The sequence below is a fragment of the Cynoglossus semilaevis genome, chromosome 18 (genome assembly GCF_000523025.1).
Source record: "Cynoglossus semilaevis isolate Cse_v1.0 chromosome 18, Cse_v1.0, whole genome shotgun sequence".
Classification (NCBI taxonomy): Eukaryota; Metazoa; Chordata; class Actinopteri; order Pleuronectiformes; family Cynoglossidae; genus Cynoglossus; species Cynoglossus semilaevis.
Window position 1 is genome coordinate 2,087,871 of NC_024324.1, and position 15,748 is coordinate 2,103,618.

General features: G+C 44.2%; 1 protein-coding gene across 14 annotated transcripts in view; it reads left to right on the forward strand.

Moving 5' to 3' along the window:
• pleca (plectin a) overlaps positions 1-15,748 on the forward strand; it is a 99,156-nt gene that overhangs the window by 41,734 nt on the left and 41,674 nt on the right. For 9 of the 14 annotated variants that reach the window (XM_025065181.1, XM_008331101.3, XM_025065180.1 and 6 more), the window contains one exon: positions 14,156-14,217. In XM_025065181.1, coding sequence (XP_024920949.1) covers positions 14,156-14,217 — 62 coding nt within the window. Of the gene's footprint in view, positions 1-983; positions 1,541-6,299; positions 7,049-11,474; positions 11,972-14,155; positions 14,218-15,748 lie in introns of those variants that run through there. The other 5 variants (XM_025065188.1, XM_025065191.1, XM_025065185.1 and 2 more) reach the window with 4 other exon arrangements.

Below are 15,748 nucleotides of genomic sequence, written 5' to 3' on the forward strand. Positions count from 1 at the left end.
AGAGAGTCACTTCTGCCCCCGTCCCTCCAGAGTTAATCACAGGGCTGCTGCAGAAGCTGGGGTGGTTTGCACCGTATGATTTAAGGGTTAAATAACAGATGGAGTTTCTGAAAGAGTGGAGGTTGAGAATTCCAGTCTGTATGCTCTCTGGGAAACTTATATTCACCGCTGCCGCCGTCCAAGGCATCAGGAAGCAATTAGCATTTAGGGAGACGTAGTGAAGCAGTTGCATAACGGCGAAGAATTGAAACTGAGGGCCTGATTGCTTTCTGTGAGTGGGGAAAAATAAAACGAGGAATCATGGCTTTAGTATAAACATTTGGGAAAAGTAAGGAATGGGTTGGACTTGGACGAACGCTGGCTCGTAAAAAACCACAGTGGAAAATAACTGCAGCAGTGTTTGACTGGGCTGGAGGAGCTGTGTATAGAATGAATGGACTGGAAACTCTGACAGAGACTGACCAAGGTTCTCACTCTTTATCAAGGCCCTGATCACAGACCTGTCTGTTGTACATCCTTCACATTAGCCAAGAAGAAGCTAAAAGGTGCTAACCAGGGGAGAGTAATTCTGAACAATAAGAAAAACAAAAACTGAAATCTGTAATTTTTTCTTGATAATAACTAGACTTTCTTTCACTACTAAAACATCCAATATCTGATCCTGAAAAATCTGATCTGATCTGATCTTGTTAAAAACATTTGACTCTAATTCTAAAGATTCAAAACAAATGTTTTTTTATGATTTAATAACAGGTCTTGTGTGATTAAAACTAAGAGAACTGAAAACCAGGAAGCATTTTTCATCACTCCTCGGCCTTGATAAGAGTCTTCTTATCGTGGAGATTGTTGCTAATGTTTGTGTTCACTCGAGGTGTGTGTGTGTGCGTGCGTTAGAGTGCACACTGTGCTTGTGTGTGTATTCAGCCTCATGTATTATTAACTCCTGGAGACAGTGTGCTGAGAGCACGGGGAAGAGTGAGCCAAGTCTGGAAGGGCTTTTGGAGGAGGATCGAACTTTTTGACTCAGAAAATAGAAAGAGAATCATTGGAGACTGAAGACCGGTTCTGGGACAGACGGGTGAGGACAGTCACAGTGGAAGTGTACAGTGTAAAAGGGGGAGGGAGGGAGGCAGGCAGGGAGATTGGCCGCTTCTACCACTGAGGACTGAGTCACAGAGAAAACAGAGGAGAGAGCGGGGAGGGAGGGCTGCTCCGTCGTTCTTTCCTTTCTGTCTCGTGTTAAAAAAGCCTCTGACAACTTGGCTGCGGCAGCGCGGGGGGGAGGGAGGTTTAAACGTCCGAGGTGACAGCGCTGCACCACACCCCTGAGGCTCTCAACCCCCGACTCCACTCCCTCCTCACCTTTCACCCCCCTATCTGGAGTTCCCGCCCACTTGCCTCCTGAATCCTGGACTCTTCACTCTGTACAAGGCCCCGATGCCGGCGAGCCCCCCTGGACATGTGTTCCCGGCCCTGGTGGCCGTGGGCCACATCGTTACTTTGATTGTGGTCTGGCAGTGGAGAGTTCGCAAGAACCAAGGTAAGACAAAAGTCTAGGTTTTCTTGACTGAAGGAGGCGGCGGTCGACTCTAAGTTCCACGCCGGCTCGTCCTCGTCCTCGTCCTTGTTGCTGCTTCTCCTTCTCTCCCTGAGCTTTTGCAGCGTGCTCTCACTCCTTCTTCTTTGCGCTCTTCCTCCTTTGCTCCCCTCCTCTTTTTTTCCCCTCACACATCTCAGTTTCCTGTGGTATGGAGTTGTCAAAGTTAACCCTGTACCTGCCGGCCGGCTGGAAACACATGACGTCACAGCAGCAGCAGGAGGAGGACAGGAGGAGGACAGGAGGAGGAGGACAGGAGGAGGACAGGAGGAGAGCCCGTGTTCAGTCCTCGACAGAACATTCTTTTGGCTGATTTCATCTTCAGAGACCTGTGTGGAGTTTTTTCAGCTTTACCTAATGTGATTTGAGACCAGCTCCCAGCCTTGAACCTGATCTTCTTGTAGTGTCGTCATGTCACGAAGGAGCTTGTTGATCCGGTTTCTTTTTGGAATGTTTTCACATTACGGCAATTTGGCTCATGTGTCGCCACAGGTGAAAAAAGACACGAAAATGTCTGCCTTACTGAACGTAACCTTCCTTTCATTCAAGAATCTGACTTGCCTGTGTTAGAACAGCTGGTGAAGCAGAGCATTGTCTGACCTACAGACAGGTCAGAGGGGTCTGTGACAGGTCAGAGGGGTCAGAGTCACGCAGGTCTTCTATGTCCTTGAAGGTTCAGAGGTCAACAAGTGGTCTTACTTATCTTACCATTTCACGAAGGTTCAGAGGTCAACAAGTGGTCTTGCTTAAGATTCTTTAAGATTCATTTCATCTAAAGATGTTAAAGTTCATCAAGAAACTCCAGCAAATCAAGACTCTGAAGACACTTTGTCTTGTGTCCTTGGGACATTTCAACTGTCCAACAAGACTTTTCAGAATTCTTTAAAAAAAGTTCTTTTTCAAAGTCTAACTGGACTGAATATCGTCTGGAACATTTAACATTTCAAAACATTCTCTGTCAGAACTTAGTGCCTTCAACTCCACCTGTCATACTGGACTAAAGAGTCCTTCAAGATGAGTGTTTGGAATTCTTCAGGACCTTCGTGTGTGTGTGTGTGTGCGTGTGTGTGTGTCGGCCCTGAGGAAACTCAGTTTCCAGTTTCTAGTCCGCTGAAACGTTACCTCGATGCATCTGCGGCTTTTTCTTGTTTTCAGACACACCTCAGTGAGGACTGTTGACATAACTCAGTGTACACACCTCTGTTAGCCACACACACACACACACACACAGACACACACACACACCCTGAGGCCAGTAAAACACATTTGACTGACAGAGGGCAGGTGGAGATAAAAGTGTTTTTTTTTTTGGCTGGCTGTTGTATGAGAAACCAGTTGAACCACAAGACACGAGGACAATGAAACCATGTTAGAACAATGAGCGGCGCTCGTTAAATCACCGGATTCACATCAGTTAAAGGCCTTGTTTCTTTTGAAGTCGAACCAGGCTCCGTTCTGTATCACATTATCGCTCACAGCGCTCTAATAAAGTCTGTTTTCAAGGAAGCGTGGAGCAGGACACACCTTAATTTGATGAGAGACATTTTCATTACAGGGACTTTGAGATTGTTACGACTGGTTGGGTGACATTCAGGCCAGTAATGGCTGATTATTAAAAAAACTCACCCAAGGGTAAAAGTAACACCAGTCATTTCAGCAGGTAATTGTTTCTAAAGGCGTTGAAGCTTAAGTTGATATCAATAATGATTTACTGACGTTTCTACAGTCTGACTAAGGAGTTTTCTCTGTTGTAGAAAGATGTGTAGACTTTTTATAAGGACTTGTCATTTAACAAAAGACTATTGTGTTTGTTTGGTTTTTTTTACCCCCGCCCCAAACAAACAGGTGCTGTATATGACCTTCTTCTTCTTCTTCTTCTTCCTCTTCTTCTTCTTCTTCTCCTTCTCCTTCTTCTTCTTCTTCCTCTTCTTCTTCTTCTTCTCCTTCTCCTTCTTCTTCTTCTTCCTCTTCTTCTTCGTCAGCTGACCCCTTCAGGGGTCACTGCAGTAGATCATTAGCCTCCAGTGTTTTTGCAGTTTTCATTGATTTTAAAAACATTTAAAGCTTGTGCAGAGGTTCATTAAACAACAACAGTCAGGAGTGAAACATGAGCAGCTCTGGTCTGAGAGCAGCTGTTGTCCTGATCATTTCCTGGTTGAGTTCTTTTTTTTTGACTGGCAAATTTATCAACACATATCTGTGTCAATAGTCAATAGGGTTTTGCATTTGATCCGACGTGCTGTCGTCTCCTCTTCCTGCCGCAGTGCGTGTCTCTGCTCAGGTTTCTCCCCTCGGTCTGTGTCTGGGTTTGAACTCCTCTCCGTCTTGATGTTGTTTACATCTGTGCAGGTCCAACCTGCAGCGTCACACGTTTGCTGCAAAATCTCAAATACGAGGCAGAGTTTGGAGTCGCAGCAGGAAGAGGTGCCTTTGACAGAGTTGGTGAAGGTGATCGTTTTCTCACACGGCCTGGTTTAAAAAAAGCCCCGTGTCCAGAGCTCCACATATGTGGGCGGTGTGAGGGTGGTGAAGTGGACACCGAGGGGAGGGGGGGGGGAGGGGGGTGGACGTAGTATCCTGGAGACAGTCATAACAAACCAGAGCAGGAACAGGAGCTGTTTACGTGTTCCTTCAACAGACCCTGCGTAGATCCTCTGGACCTTTGAGAAGGAATCTGGTCTCCCTGTGTCTCCATGTGTCTCCATGTGTCTCCATGTGTCTCAGAGTCATTGACTGTACACTTGACTGTTCACGTCCATTAGAGACAACTGTTGAAGGCTCTGTTCCTCCTGTCCAACCCTCAGTCTTTTTATATACTTTGACTACTTGTAGGTCACAGATACTTCACTCACTGTCGGTTGTATTAATACCTAACCTGTACCTTTGGTTTATTTCTTTTTTTTAACGACCCTCAACATCTGATTGGTTGCTTTCAGGGCTGTCCTGGATGATGCAACATCTTGTGTCGCTCTTGTGTCTAATGTTCTGCTGCTGCTGGGTGGAAGTTTGTGTTGTGACAACAAACACTTTCTTCTATTTTATAAATTTGCTGCTGAAGTCACTGGATCTCATGATGTTTTTTTTCTGTTTCTTTGGATTCTTTTAGCGAGGACATAACGAGCAAACGTCTGAGTCAGAGTGACTGTAATGACTCATAACGACACATGAGCAAACGGCTAAATATGAACTGAAATAAGGCATAAAAGATGGATAAAAATGAGGCAAAACATTACGAATAGAAGTTAAAAGTAAGTAATATAATAATACAAATAATAATAGTAAAAGCCCCAAATTATAATAAATTAAACTTCGTAATGACAAAAGCAGACGTAAAAGTGTATTTACAAATTGATGTTGATTTTATATTTTTTTTGTCTACGTCTGTCGTCTGTTTCACTTCTTATTTGTCGTTACCTGAGATCAGAAAAAAACAAAAAAACAAACAAACCACACACTGTTGACTTTTTAGGCGGCTTTAAAGAGTGAAAACGTCCAGATCCATTAGGGACCACACCCAGAGCAGAGCAGCTGCTGCTGCACCACACGTCACATACAGGACAATACACTACAATACACTACAATACACACAACAAGACTGTGGAGGACTGGGGTTTTAGACCGGAGTCTGTGGTGAAGGACAGTGACTCACTTCTCCTCTGAATGCTGGCAGAAAAAGGCAGATGTTAAGAAGAGGTGGGAGGAGGAGGAGGAGGAGTGAGTGATGGCTGCTGCTGCTGCTGCTGCTGCTGCTGCTGCTGCTGTAACTGAAAAATGAGGAAAATAAAAACCATGTCAGTGGTATGAACTGAGTCCTCACATGCCCTAATGACAAACGCAGTAATATGAAACACGTTGACGTTGATCCTCAGGCTCGTCATCTGTCAAACAGTACAAACAAAAAAAAGATAAAAAGCTGTCGGAGAGTTACAGCAGATTAGTTTTCATTCTTTCTTTAATGTGACTGTTTACAAAATTCAAATCTGCTGCTTTAAATAAACAAACTTAAATTTGGATTAATTTGTATCACTAAATTAGTAAAAAAAATTACATTAACACTAGATGTAATTTGCTAAAAAAAAAACACACATTTTAGATTTGCTAATTTGTTAATGCATGTTGAAAAATAAAACTTATGAAAAATATCTTGGGCCGCAGGAGAACCTTCCCACGTACCAGGATTGGCCCCCGAGCCAGACTTTGATTGAGCTGGTTCTGGTTCACAGTTAAAGATTAACTCTGGCTGTAAACATTCTTCCCTCTGTGTTACGTAACAGGTCGTAGCAGCTGTTACAGTTTGTGTTAATGATATGGAAAAGTGAAAGTGAAGCAGATGTTACACCGACGGCGTGTGTTTGAGTTTGAGTTTGTGTACGTGTACGTTCACGTTCCAGATTTTTAACTGAAGATCTGTGAACTTCCATAAAGACATTACACTGTTTTTGTTTTGTTTTTTAAAGTTTTTGCCAAATTCAAAGTAGTGTGTGTCTGTGGGCTTGTAGTGGAACTTTTGTGACTTGGCTCAGGGTCAGTGACATAAATCAACCTCAGAGCCTGTTCTGACTGGAGATGCATCCACTCTTTACCTCCTAAACCCTTAGAGCCAGAGAAATGCCCCTCCCACCTGACACCTCCCTCCATTAAACAAATCACTTTTAGTACACGATAAAATGCAGAGTGTGTGTGTGTGTGTGTGTGTGTGTGTGTTGTGACCTGAACAGGACCCAGTTTTTTGCTTGTGAATGTGAAACAGTTCGGTGAAGAACGGGTGAACACTCTGATCTGACTGTTGCTGCTGTCCTCTGGAGTTTCTCTGCTCTGCATTAACCATGTGCTGGTCGCGGTTGCGTAATCTCTGGGAGGCCACGGACAGAAATAGAGGCGCAACATTCAGTTGTATTTCGGGGATGTCCCTCCCAGACGCGTTTTCTTTTTAATGGCACTGATCGGTGTTTTTACGCGTCGTGCGTAAAAACGTGGAGGTGGAGGTGGATGGTGAACCGTGCTGTCTACAACTGTAGCTGAGTGAAGGAAAACAAAAGGGGGCCGGGCATGTGACAACAACAAAACGGCGGCTGCAATTTGACCCGACACTGCGCTCTTCTCTTTTTTTTTCCTCTCCTCCTCCTCCTCCTCCTCTTCTTCCTTCTCCTCCATGTGGTTTGGACAGAGCGGAGAGGAGACTTTTTGGAGGGCTGAATCCAAACACAACACGCACAGGACTGAGTGAACTCAGTAGGGGGCGTTTTCCAGCGGGGGGAGAAGCTGCCATAGTCTGCGGGCGCGCGCTGCGCTTTTACGCACAGATGGCCGGAGTGGAGGACGCCGCTCTGCCCGTCACCTCCTGGCTCGGAGGCATGGAGGAGAGGCTGCTATAGTGACGGCACAACTACATCCACGAAATGAGCTGCTCCGAGGTCGGAGCCCATCTGTACAGCCGCATGTGCTGCGCAGGTAGGACGGTCCGGCCGCGTGCGTGTTTCCATCTGTGAAACTGAGGCGGTCCAAACAAGAAGCGGGTGGAGGAGGGAGGGAGGAGGGGGTGGGCGGAGCTGCTGATGTTGACGTTGACATTAACCGTCCACGCGCTGTCCAGCAGAGTCCGGCGTGACTCACTTATTGATGCAAACTTATATTTACTTAGATTTAAATTTATATTTCAGTGACTCAAGAAAAAGTTGGTCAGTGATTTGAATCAATAATAGTAGTGGAGGTGAAGAGTGATGTGTTCACGGTCCAGCACGTCTGTTGTGTGATGTGTTCACGGTCCAGCACGTCTGGTTTCGTTTTGTTTTTTATCTCTCTTATCTGAACATGCTACATAGTGGAGGAGTGGTTAGTTCTTTTGTCTCACAGCAGTAAGGTCACAGGTTTGACCAGGATGGTCACTGGTGGTCTTTTCTGACTGATGGTGGTCTTTTCTGACTGATGGTGGTCTTTTCTGACTGATTCCAACTGTTATTATTACATGGATTTACAGCGAAGCAGGAAACAAACTAAAATTAAACCCAGACATCAGATTACTAAACAAGAAACTCCAGTTTTTGAAGCTCCAAAATTAGCATCGTATCTCTGGACTTCTGTTTTTAGAACCAGGATGTTGACGTTGAAGTCAAGCCCATTGCTGTTTTCTATATGAAAAAAGAAAAAGAGCCCATTGCTGTTTTCTATATGAAAAAAGGGTTAGGGTTATTCATTTGCAAAATGTGTATTATACCTTGTCAGTGGGAAGTCAGTAAACAGGAGACATTTTCCCAGGAATTTGAATTATAACTATCAATTTTCTGTTTTTGCCACCAGTGTCGGCGCCCCCTGGTGATAAACTGCGACCTAAATCGTGCCATTTTTTTTTTTTCAAACTTTACCTTTACTTTCACAGACATTTGTAGATGAGAGTCTGTTGTGTGGAAAAAGTGAGTGTGACGATGGTGGATCACGTTTCCTCTTGGTTGTCAGTAACCAGTCAAACAAACCAGAGGGTAAACACAGCCTGGTGTTTGCTCTCTCGCTCTCTCTCTCTCTCTCTGAACTTCGTCCTTCATTTCTCTGGTCCTAAAAACCTCTGTCCCGGTTCAGATATTCTCAGGAATCCTCGTCTCCTTCCAGAGTTTCACTTCTCCAGAGGTTTTCAGGCCAAAACCACTCATTTGGAAACTCTGAGCTGACTAGTCCTGCTGCTGCTGCTGCTGCTGCTGCTGCTGCTGCTGCTGCTGTTTTTGGCTGGGTTGCCATGGTGATTGCTCTAATAAGTCATTCTGCTCCTAATTCAAAGTGACGTTGTGTACACGTACAGTAAGTCCACTCTGACTGACTCACACTGACCTGAGGTCTGTGATTACAGTAGCCTGAGCTGATAATCGACTCAGTCAGCTACTAGTTAAGCTGCTAGTTAAGCTGCTAGTTAAAGGTACAATCAGCTTTTTTTTTCAGGACTGAGTTGAATAACTCTGACCAAATGCATGACTTGAACTGAACTCTCCTCCAGTCGAAGCTTTTCTTTAATGACTTGGTTGGAAACTCTGAACCCTGGAGATTTGGCTCAGTCGTCTCTTCAGTGACTCATTCAATTAGAGACTCGTTTGAACTTCACTGTACTTATACAGAAACCATGGTTCCATCAAAGTTTTGAGTGACTTGTAAACGGGTCAAAGTTGAAAGTAGTCATCATCGAGTTCTTGATTTGAGTCCAAGTCACTTTTGGATGTTCTGGAATCATCACCTCTAGAAAGGAATCATTTCAGTGAGTGCTGCAGGGAGTTCATCTGAGAATGGACTTCACCTTCATGGCTCTTGGTTTGATCATCCCTTGACTTGGGACTCAGGGAGTTCATCTGAGAATGGACTTCATCTTGACTTGACTTGGGACCATCATCCCTTGACTTGGGACTCGTTCAGAAATGCCTTGGTCGACCGTCAACGTTGGACTGCCCTGCTCTGGAGACGGCTGTCACACCTTGTGCTGACACCTGTCCAACAGTAGAGGGAGACAGATGAGTGTTGAGCAATTACAGCTCATCTAATCCTTTTAATTGGTCCTGGTTACATCTGCACCTCGTAAATAATCCAGTGCTGCTCACATCTCCCATCAGCAGATGAAGTGTAAACAACATGTGACAATAATTAGTTTAGTTTTTTTTTTTTTCATAAACATCGACAGAAAAGGGCGCAACAGCAGAGTCGTCGGTGTGTTTTTACGATGAGTGAGCGAGTGTTAAACACAGTCAACAGGCAGTAAATGACTCTTTAACTTTCACCTTGTTTTGTTCACCTGCCTCTGTCTTTCAACGCTCGACCTTCTTTCTGGAATGAATCCATTTCTCTTTAGAAAGCAGATGGAATCCTCTCTTTTTTTCCCTCCTCCCGGGGTGCATGCCTTCAGTGTCTTTGTTGCCAGTATCAGGTTGGCTCTGTCTTATTACGCCCGCGGCTGCTCCATCATTCCTCCAACATCTCATTCCATCATCCCGGCTCCATCATAAATCCTCCATCAGGGAGCAGACCTGGGAGCCAGATGATTCTCCATCGTTGGTCAACATTCCTGTTGTCAGCAGGGTTTGAAGCTGCGTGCTGTCACTTGCAGAGAAGAAGAAGAAGCATTCTCTCTCTCTCTCTCTCTCTCTCTCTCTCTCGGGGGAGGTGGGTCGAGGTGGGTCGGGTTGGGGGCATTAATGCAGAAGGGCGGCTCCCCCCGTCTGTGAGCAGGGTGGGCGCACCCTTGGCAGGAATGTGGGGACTTGCATGTTTGCCTGACAGCCCTGTAAAACCCAGTGAGAAACTCAGAGATAATCACTGCGTCTTATCAGAAACAGGAGAAGAAAAGAAAAACTCTGCTGTTTGTTCCTTGTTGATAAGGTCACTGAGTCACAGCAACTGGTTTTTTTATTTTGGTAGAGTCAAAGTAAAGGATTCAGCCTTGACTTGTTACATGGAAGTTGAAAAATACAAAGTCTTTACATGTAGTTTGCAAAGTTTCTCTGCTCTAAAACTAGAACTCTGTGAAGTGTCATGGTTGACGTCCTCAGTGGCAACTCTTTGTTGCTTCATCATGGTTTTTGTCAACTTTTTTCTGAAATCATGGAGTCACTGTGACTACAACATTTTCCCAGTGTCCTTCACTCCGACTTTAGATATTCAACTTTGAATCAGTATCCACAGTTTGCACCAGATCTCTCCAGATCAGATGTTGTGAAGGTGAAACATCAGCAGCTTCAGTTCCTCAAGTCCCGACAGGCCACCTCCCTCTTTTGGCATCCCAAAAATCCTCTCCCTTTTACAGCCGTATGTCAGTATCTGCGTAGAAAGTTGACGATCCTGAGGGTGAAAGGTGCTGCGGGTGTTCAGGGGCGGCAGGATGAATTCACTCAATGCTTGTGTGTTTTTGTATTTTCCTGTGTGAAAGGGTCCACACAGTCCAGTCTCTAGTTGTCCACACAATAGCTGTGTTGTTCTGGGTTAATTATCTGCAGCTCTGTGGTCACTCCATTCAGAGTTTCCTCCAAAGCCAAGTCTTCCCTTTTTCCATCAGCAGAGAACGGACTGAAGCTTTTGTGCAACGTTTTGGGGAAGTGTATCTTTAGAAGGATTGTTCCAACCCAAACCAGATGTTCCAAATAAAACAAAGTCTGTCTCCACTGTGTGTTCTCGTGAGGAACTTCTCAGAGCTTCTGAGCTACTGGCTGTTGGAGTGAACCACCCACCGTCTTCCTGGTGGAGAAGCCAAACCCTCGCTTTGTCACTGAGATTCCATGCTCCAGGATTTCTCTGGACTGTGTGTGATTAAACTGGACGAGGACACTGTGTCCACTGTGTCCACTGTCCTGGAGTGTCCACAGATTCAGCTGAAGGTCGTGTGTCACGTGACCAGTGTCTGTGCGTTGGCGTTTTCAGGCTCCTTGAACCACGAGCTGCACAACTGTTGTTCCTGAATTGATGAAATAAAAAAAAAGATTTTTTGATTGAAAAAAGGGACAGCCAGTGATGCCTTCACTGTCCTTGGGTAAATTTGCAGCGCAGAGTATTTGATCAGAACTAGGTGGAAATATAAAGCATGACCACGAGTTTTTAAGGAGGCTTCAACTGGATTTGAGAACAAAAGCTAAAAGTTATGAACTGAGGACAGAAATATCCTCAGATTAAACAACAGCAGTGAAATATCTGAGCAGGACGCCGTTTAACAGGAGGGGGTGCAATCTTAAGGCAGTGCTGAACAGAGTTCAGAGTTTGAGGTGAAATGACAGTGAAAGTTTTTCAACTCCTCCACGCTCCTCTGGTCTCCATCAGAGGTGGTGTCTCTGCCTGGTGTCTCTGCCTGGTGTCTCTGCCTGGTGTCTCTGCCTGGTGTTGTCTCTGTCTGGTCTCCATCAGAGGTGGTGTCTCTGCCTGGTGTCTCTGCCTGGTGTCTCTGCCTGGTGTCTCTGCCTGGTGTCTCTGCGGCTCTTTTGCTGAGGTTTCAGGGTTCGGGGCGTGGTGTGCAGATCAACTCCCTCGGCTGAACGACAGTCTTGACATTGACGCCCGCAGGCAGGCGTTTTGCAAGAACTGCTGAGAAAAAAAGAAAGTGTATGAGTGGTGTTCTCCTCCTGACACTCCACCCACTCCACCCTCTCTGAGAGGCAGCCACACAGTCAAGTTAAGACGTTGAGTGTTAGTGTAGACCTGCGCAGACTGTTTGTAGGTGTTTGTAATTGTGTTTGTGGGGGATTCACTGAGACCTGAGCAGCAGCAGCAGCAGCAGCAGCAGCAGCAGCAGCAGCAGCAGCTCTGTGGCCATGGATCACAGATTCAGGAACTACTCCTCTGACAGCCTGGGTAGTGACGGGGTCTTCATGGAGGACTCGTACTACCAGGGGAGGCTCAGGGCCATGGACTACAGGAAAGGTAGAGTTCTGTGGCCGTCACGTTGCAGTCTGTGTTTTGTTTGTCTTCTGGATTTGACCGTGACTTTTCACGGTGACGGTCCTTTGTTGCTGAGACAGGAGTCATGAACAGCGTGAGGGTTAGTCGAGTGTCTGAACTTGCAGAGAATTCACTGTTGTCTGCGGTCAACATCATCTTCCTCTGCCTCCCGTTGATCAAACCAGGCCACACCCCTGCTCTGTGTGTGTCACAGCTCTTCCTCTTTGTATTGGTCAGCAGCGTCCACAGAAAATGTCGCTGCCTTTTATTTCTACTTCTCTTGTGAAACTCTCATCTATATTTCTACATCTATATTTTATCTTTCAGAATCCTGTTTTTGAATTGTTTTATTATGATAACTAAACTTTGGCCTTTTTTTAGCTGAAATACCTACTTTTACCTGTTTTGGTTGTCTATTTATTGGTTACATTTTTTTCCAATCTAAGCTAACTTTTAGCCATCCCTGATTTAGTTATGTTGATTTTTGCTAACTTCTTTTGCATCTGTACATGTCAGTTATATATGCAGTCATCTGTGGTTAACCACAGTCGTCTCAGTTTAAGAGTTTGTTTGTTATTATATTAAAGTAAATGTGTTATTTGTGTTACTTTTGAACTTTTTACCTCTTTTTCTTCTTTACCTTTGGCTAACAGTTAACATTTTTACTTTTTCATGATTTGGCTAAAGTTGACTAGCATTTTATATGATCTATTCTGTTTACACATATTAACAGTACATTACACAGTACATATTGTAATATTTGATCATTTCTCTATCGTTCCATGGATCATTTATTTAATATATTTTGAAAACCTTTAGCATTTTTTTTGGCTAATTTCTGACATCTGTTTCATTAAAAGCTGAAACATTTTGAAGAAGTTTGCACCAAATATTTCATCTTATATTTCCTGACAGAACCCTTTGAATAGAGGCACGTGTTTCGCAGTAAATAAACATTAAAGTCAAAAGATAAAACATTTTCCACTTCATTATGAGAAAAGTTTGTCCTCAGGTGTTTTGACGTCAAACCATTGACAGACGTTTGTACACTTTTACACACACACACACACCTTGGACATTGGATATTATTTCACACCTCATCTCGTACACTTCTGACTCAGAGCCTGAAAAACCGTCTGTAGCTGCAGGCTGCAAAAACTAAGCCGATCAAACACAGTCTTTGTCAGAGGGATCAGAGGTTTTTTTTTAGCTCGTGTGTTTTCCTTTTTTCACACTCGTGTAACGTTAAGAGTCGTCAACCTGGAAACACGGTCATCTGCTGGTGATGACATGACACGTCAGACTGGCTGGTTTTAGTTTTTTTTTTCTCTCGGATTTTGTGACTCATAGATTTGATGCTGACAGGAAAGAAACAACTTTTGACATCAGTCAATCAGCCTCAGCCCCACCCCCTCCACACACACACCTTTGTAAACGATTTGTTCACCGCTGTGGTAGTAAACATCAACAGGTGGAGCTGTGAAACCACTGAAGTCCTGCAGGACTGAACCTGTTCCTGCAGCGACGGTGTTGATCTGAATCCACCTGAGCCGTGACCTGCTCCACTGTTGAACAAGACAAGTCTCCGAAGGTGGATTTCTGTAGAGCGTTGGATTCTGTTTTACTTTCTCAGAGATTTATCAGCTAAAGTCTGCAACTCTGGGGAAAGGAAAATACTTTCCACTTAATAAATAAATAAATAGATTTGCAGATATTTCCCCCAGGGGCATCATGGGATGTTGGGCCAACCTTGTGGTTTTGGATCTGTTTAATCCCACAGGACAGAAATCATGTTCAGTGTCAGTCGTCCTTTGAGAGGATCAGGACTTTTATTTAGAGACTGTCAAGAAACAACTTTTGACATCAGTCAATCAGCCTCACCTGATTTTTTTTGGATATTTCTGTCATCGTTTTGTTTCTCAGGCTCTTCGCCATCGTTCTTTCTTGTTCTTTTTTTTACTTCTCTTCCTTCCTGTTCTTCTCGTCTTACGTCCAGTGTCTTTGGTCCCACATCGCCACTTTTTCTTCTCAGCACACGTCCAAACCAGCTCCACCCTGTCTGTCCAGTAGCTGTCCTTTGGTCCAAATGGTCTAAAACAGATTGATGTTGATTTGATTGATTGACTCAGTATTTAAAACCTTTTTGTTTTCTCTGTCTTCTCTCAGATGAACGGGACAGAGTCCAGAAAAAGACGTTCACAAAATGGGTCAACAAGCACTTGGTGAAGGTAAGAAGAGACAAAATCTTCTACTTATTAATACATGTACAAGTACTTGGAGTGAAAAAAGTCTAGGAAACCCTACAGCTGTTTCTGTCTCAGTAGTGACAGAACGTCTCCACAGTCTTTGTCCCTCTGTCTGGACCAAATCAGTTGGTCTCTAATACCAACCAGGAACTCTGAAGTGTAAAAAAAAAAAACCCAAAAAACTCTGCCTGTGCGTCGATTAAATCCACACAGACTGTTTACATTAGCTGTGAGTCACTGCTCTCACTTTAGCTGCACCAGTGTGGGCCGGGTCCTGGTCGGGCTCCACATCTGGGCTGCACATCTGGGCTCCACATCTGGGCCGCAGACCTCCAGTCAGTGGTTCACTGAAGGACAGGAAGCTCTCAGTCCTGGGGTGTGGGTCACACCGGTGCAGACAGTATTACTGTACGGAAAACTTCCTGAGCCATGACATTTGAACAGGGAACTCCCTCCTGTGTGCAGTGGACCCCCCCCCCAACAGCCCCCCCGATGTAAGCAAAAAATAATTGACTTCCTGAGTCTGTCAGGGAATAAAAACAATAAATAAAATGTGGTCTGGAACCTATTTAACAAATAACAAACCTCATTTTCAGGAACATTTGTGGACTTGTGGAATGTGCTGCTGGGGCTGAAAGTCAGAAAGTTACAAAGAAGCAGCAACGAAAATGAGATAAAGGAGGAAAAATGTACAAAGTTTAATTTGACAAAATAAAAGAATAAAGTATTTAAAATGCAATTAAAGCCAGAAGTATAAAAAATACAGTGGCATAAAGGAACAAAAAAGAGACAAAAAACAATATTTACACATAGTTAAATATGACCAAAATTATAACATATAATAATAACAAAAAAAGTGCAAAAAAGTCCTTGTACTACAAGGACTGAAAAGATCAAAGGTCAGCGGTGTTGAAGTAAAGGTCACTTTGATTTATGGTGGAGACTTTTCAGATTCTCTCTCTGTTCTGTCAAACCTCTCATTATCACTGGTCACATTTTAAGGAATATTTGGAGCGTGAAATCTCCTGCCCTGTTCTGCACGGCTGCCCCTCAGAGAATCTTCCAGGTTGATGGTTCCCGGGTGTCACACAGGAAGTTCTGACCTGTTAGAGTTCTGTGCTTCAGATTTGGGTCTGAAACTCCTGGTCGTCTCCCAGTGGAGTAATGAGAATAGACTGTGAACAGTTTCTGCTCCACTGGTCTCCAAAGTTCAGATCAGACTCCTGGGCCTCAGACGATGATCTGGTTTCTATTTCTCTTTGATTTGTTCCATCACAGCAACATGGATCAAATCAAACACTGTAAAAAAAAAAAAAAACAACACATCAAAACTTCATCTTTTTCACCTTCGTCTCGTGTCCGTCTGCGGCCTTTCCCTCTTCTTCTTCTTCTTCTTCTTCCTCTTCTTCTTCTTCTTCTTCGTCTTCCTCTTCTTCTTCGTCTCCTTTTTCTTCTTCTTCTTTTTTTCCTTCTTCTTCTTCTTTTTTTCCTTCTTCTTTCTCCTTTTTTTTTT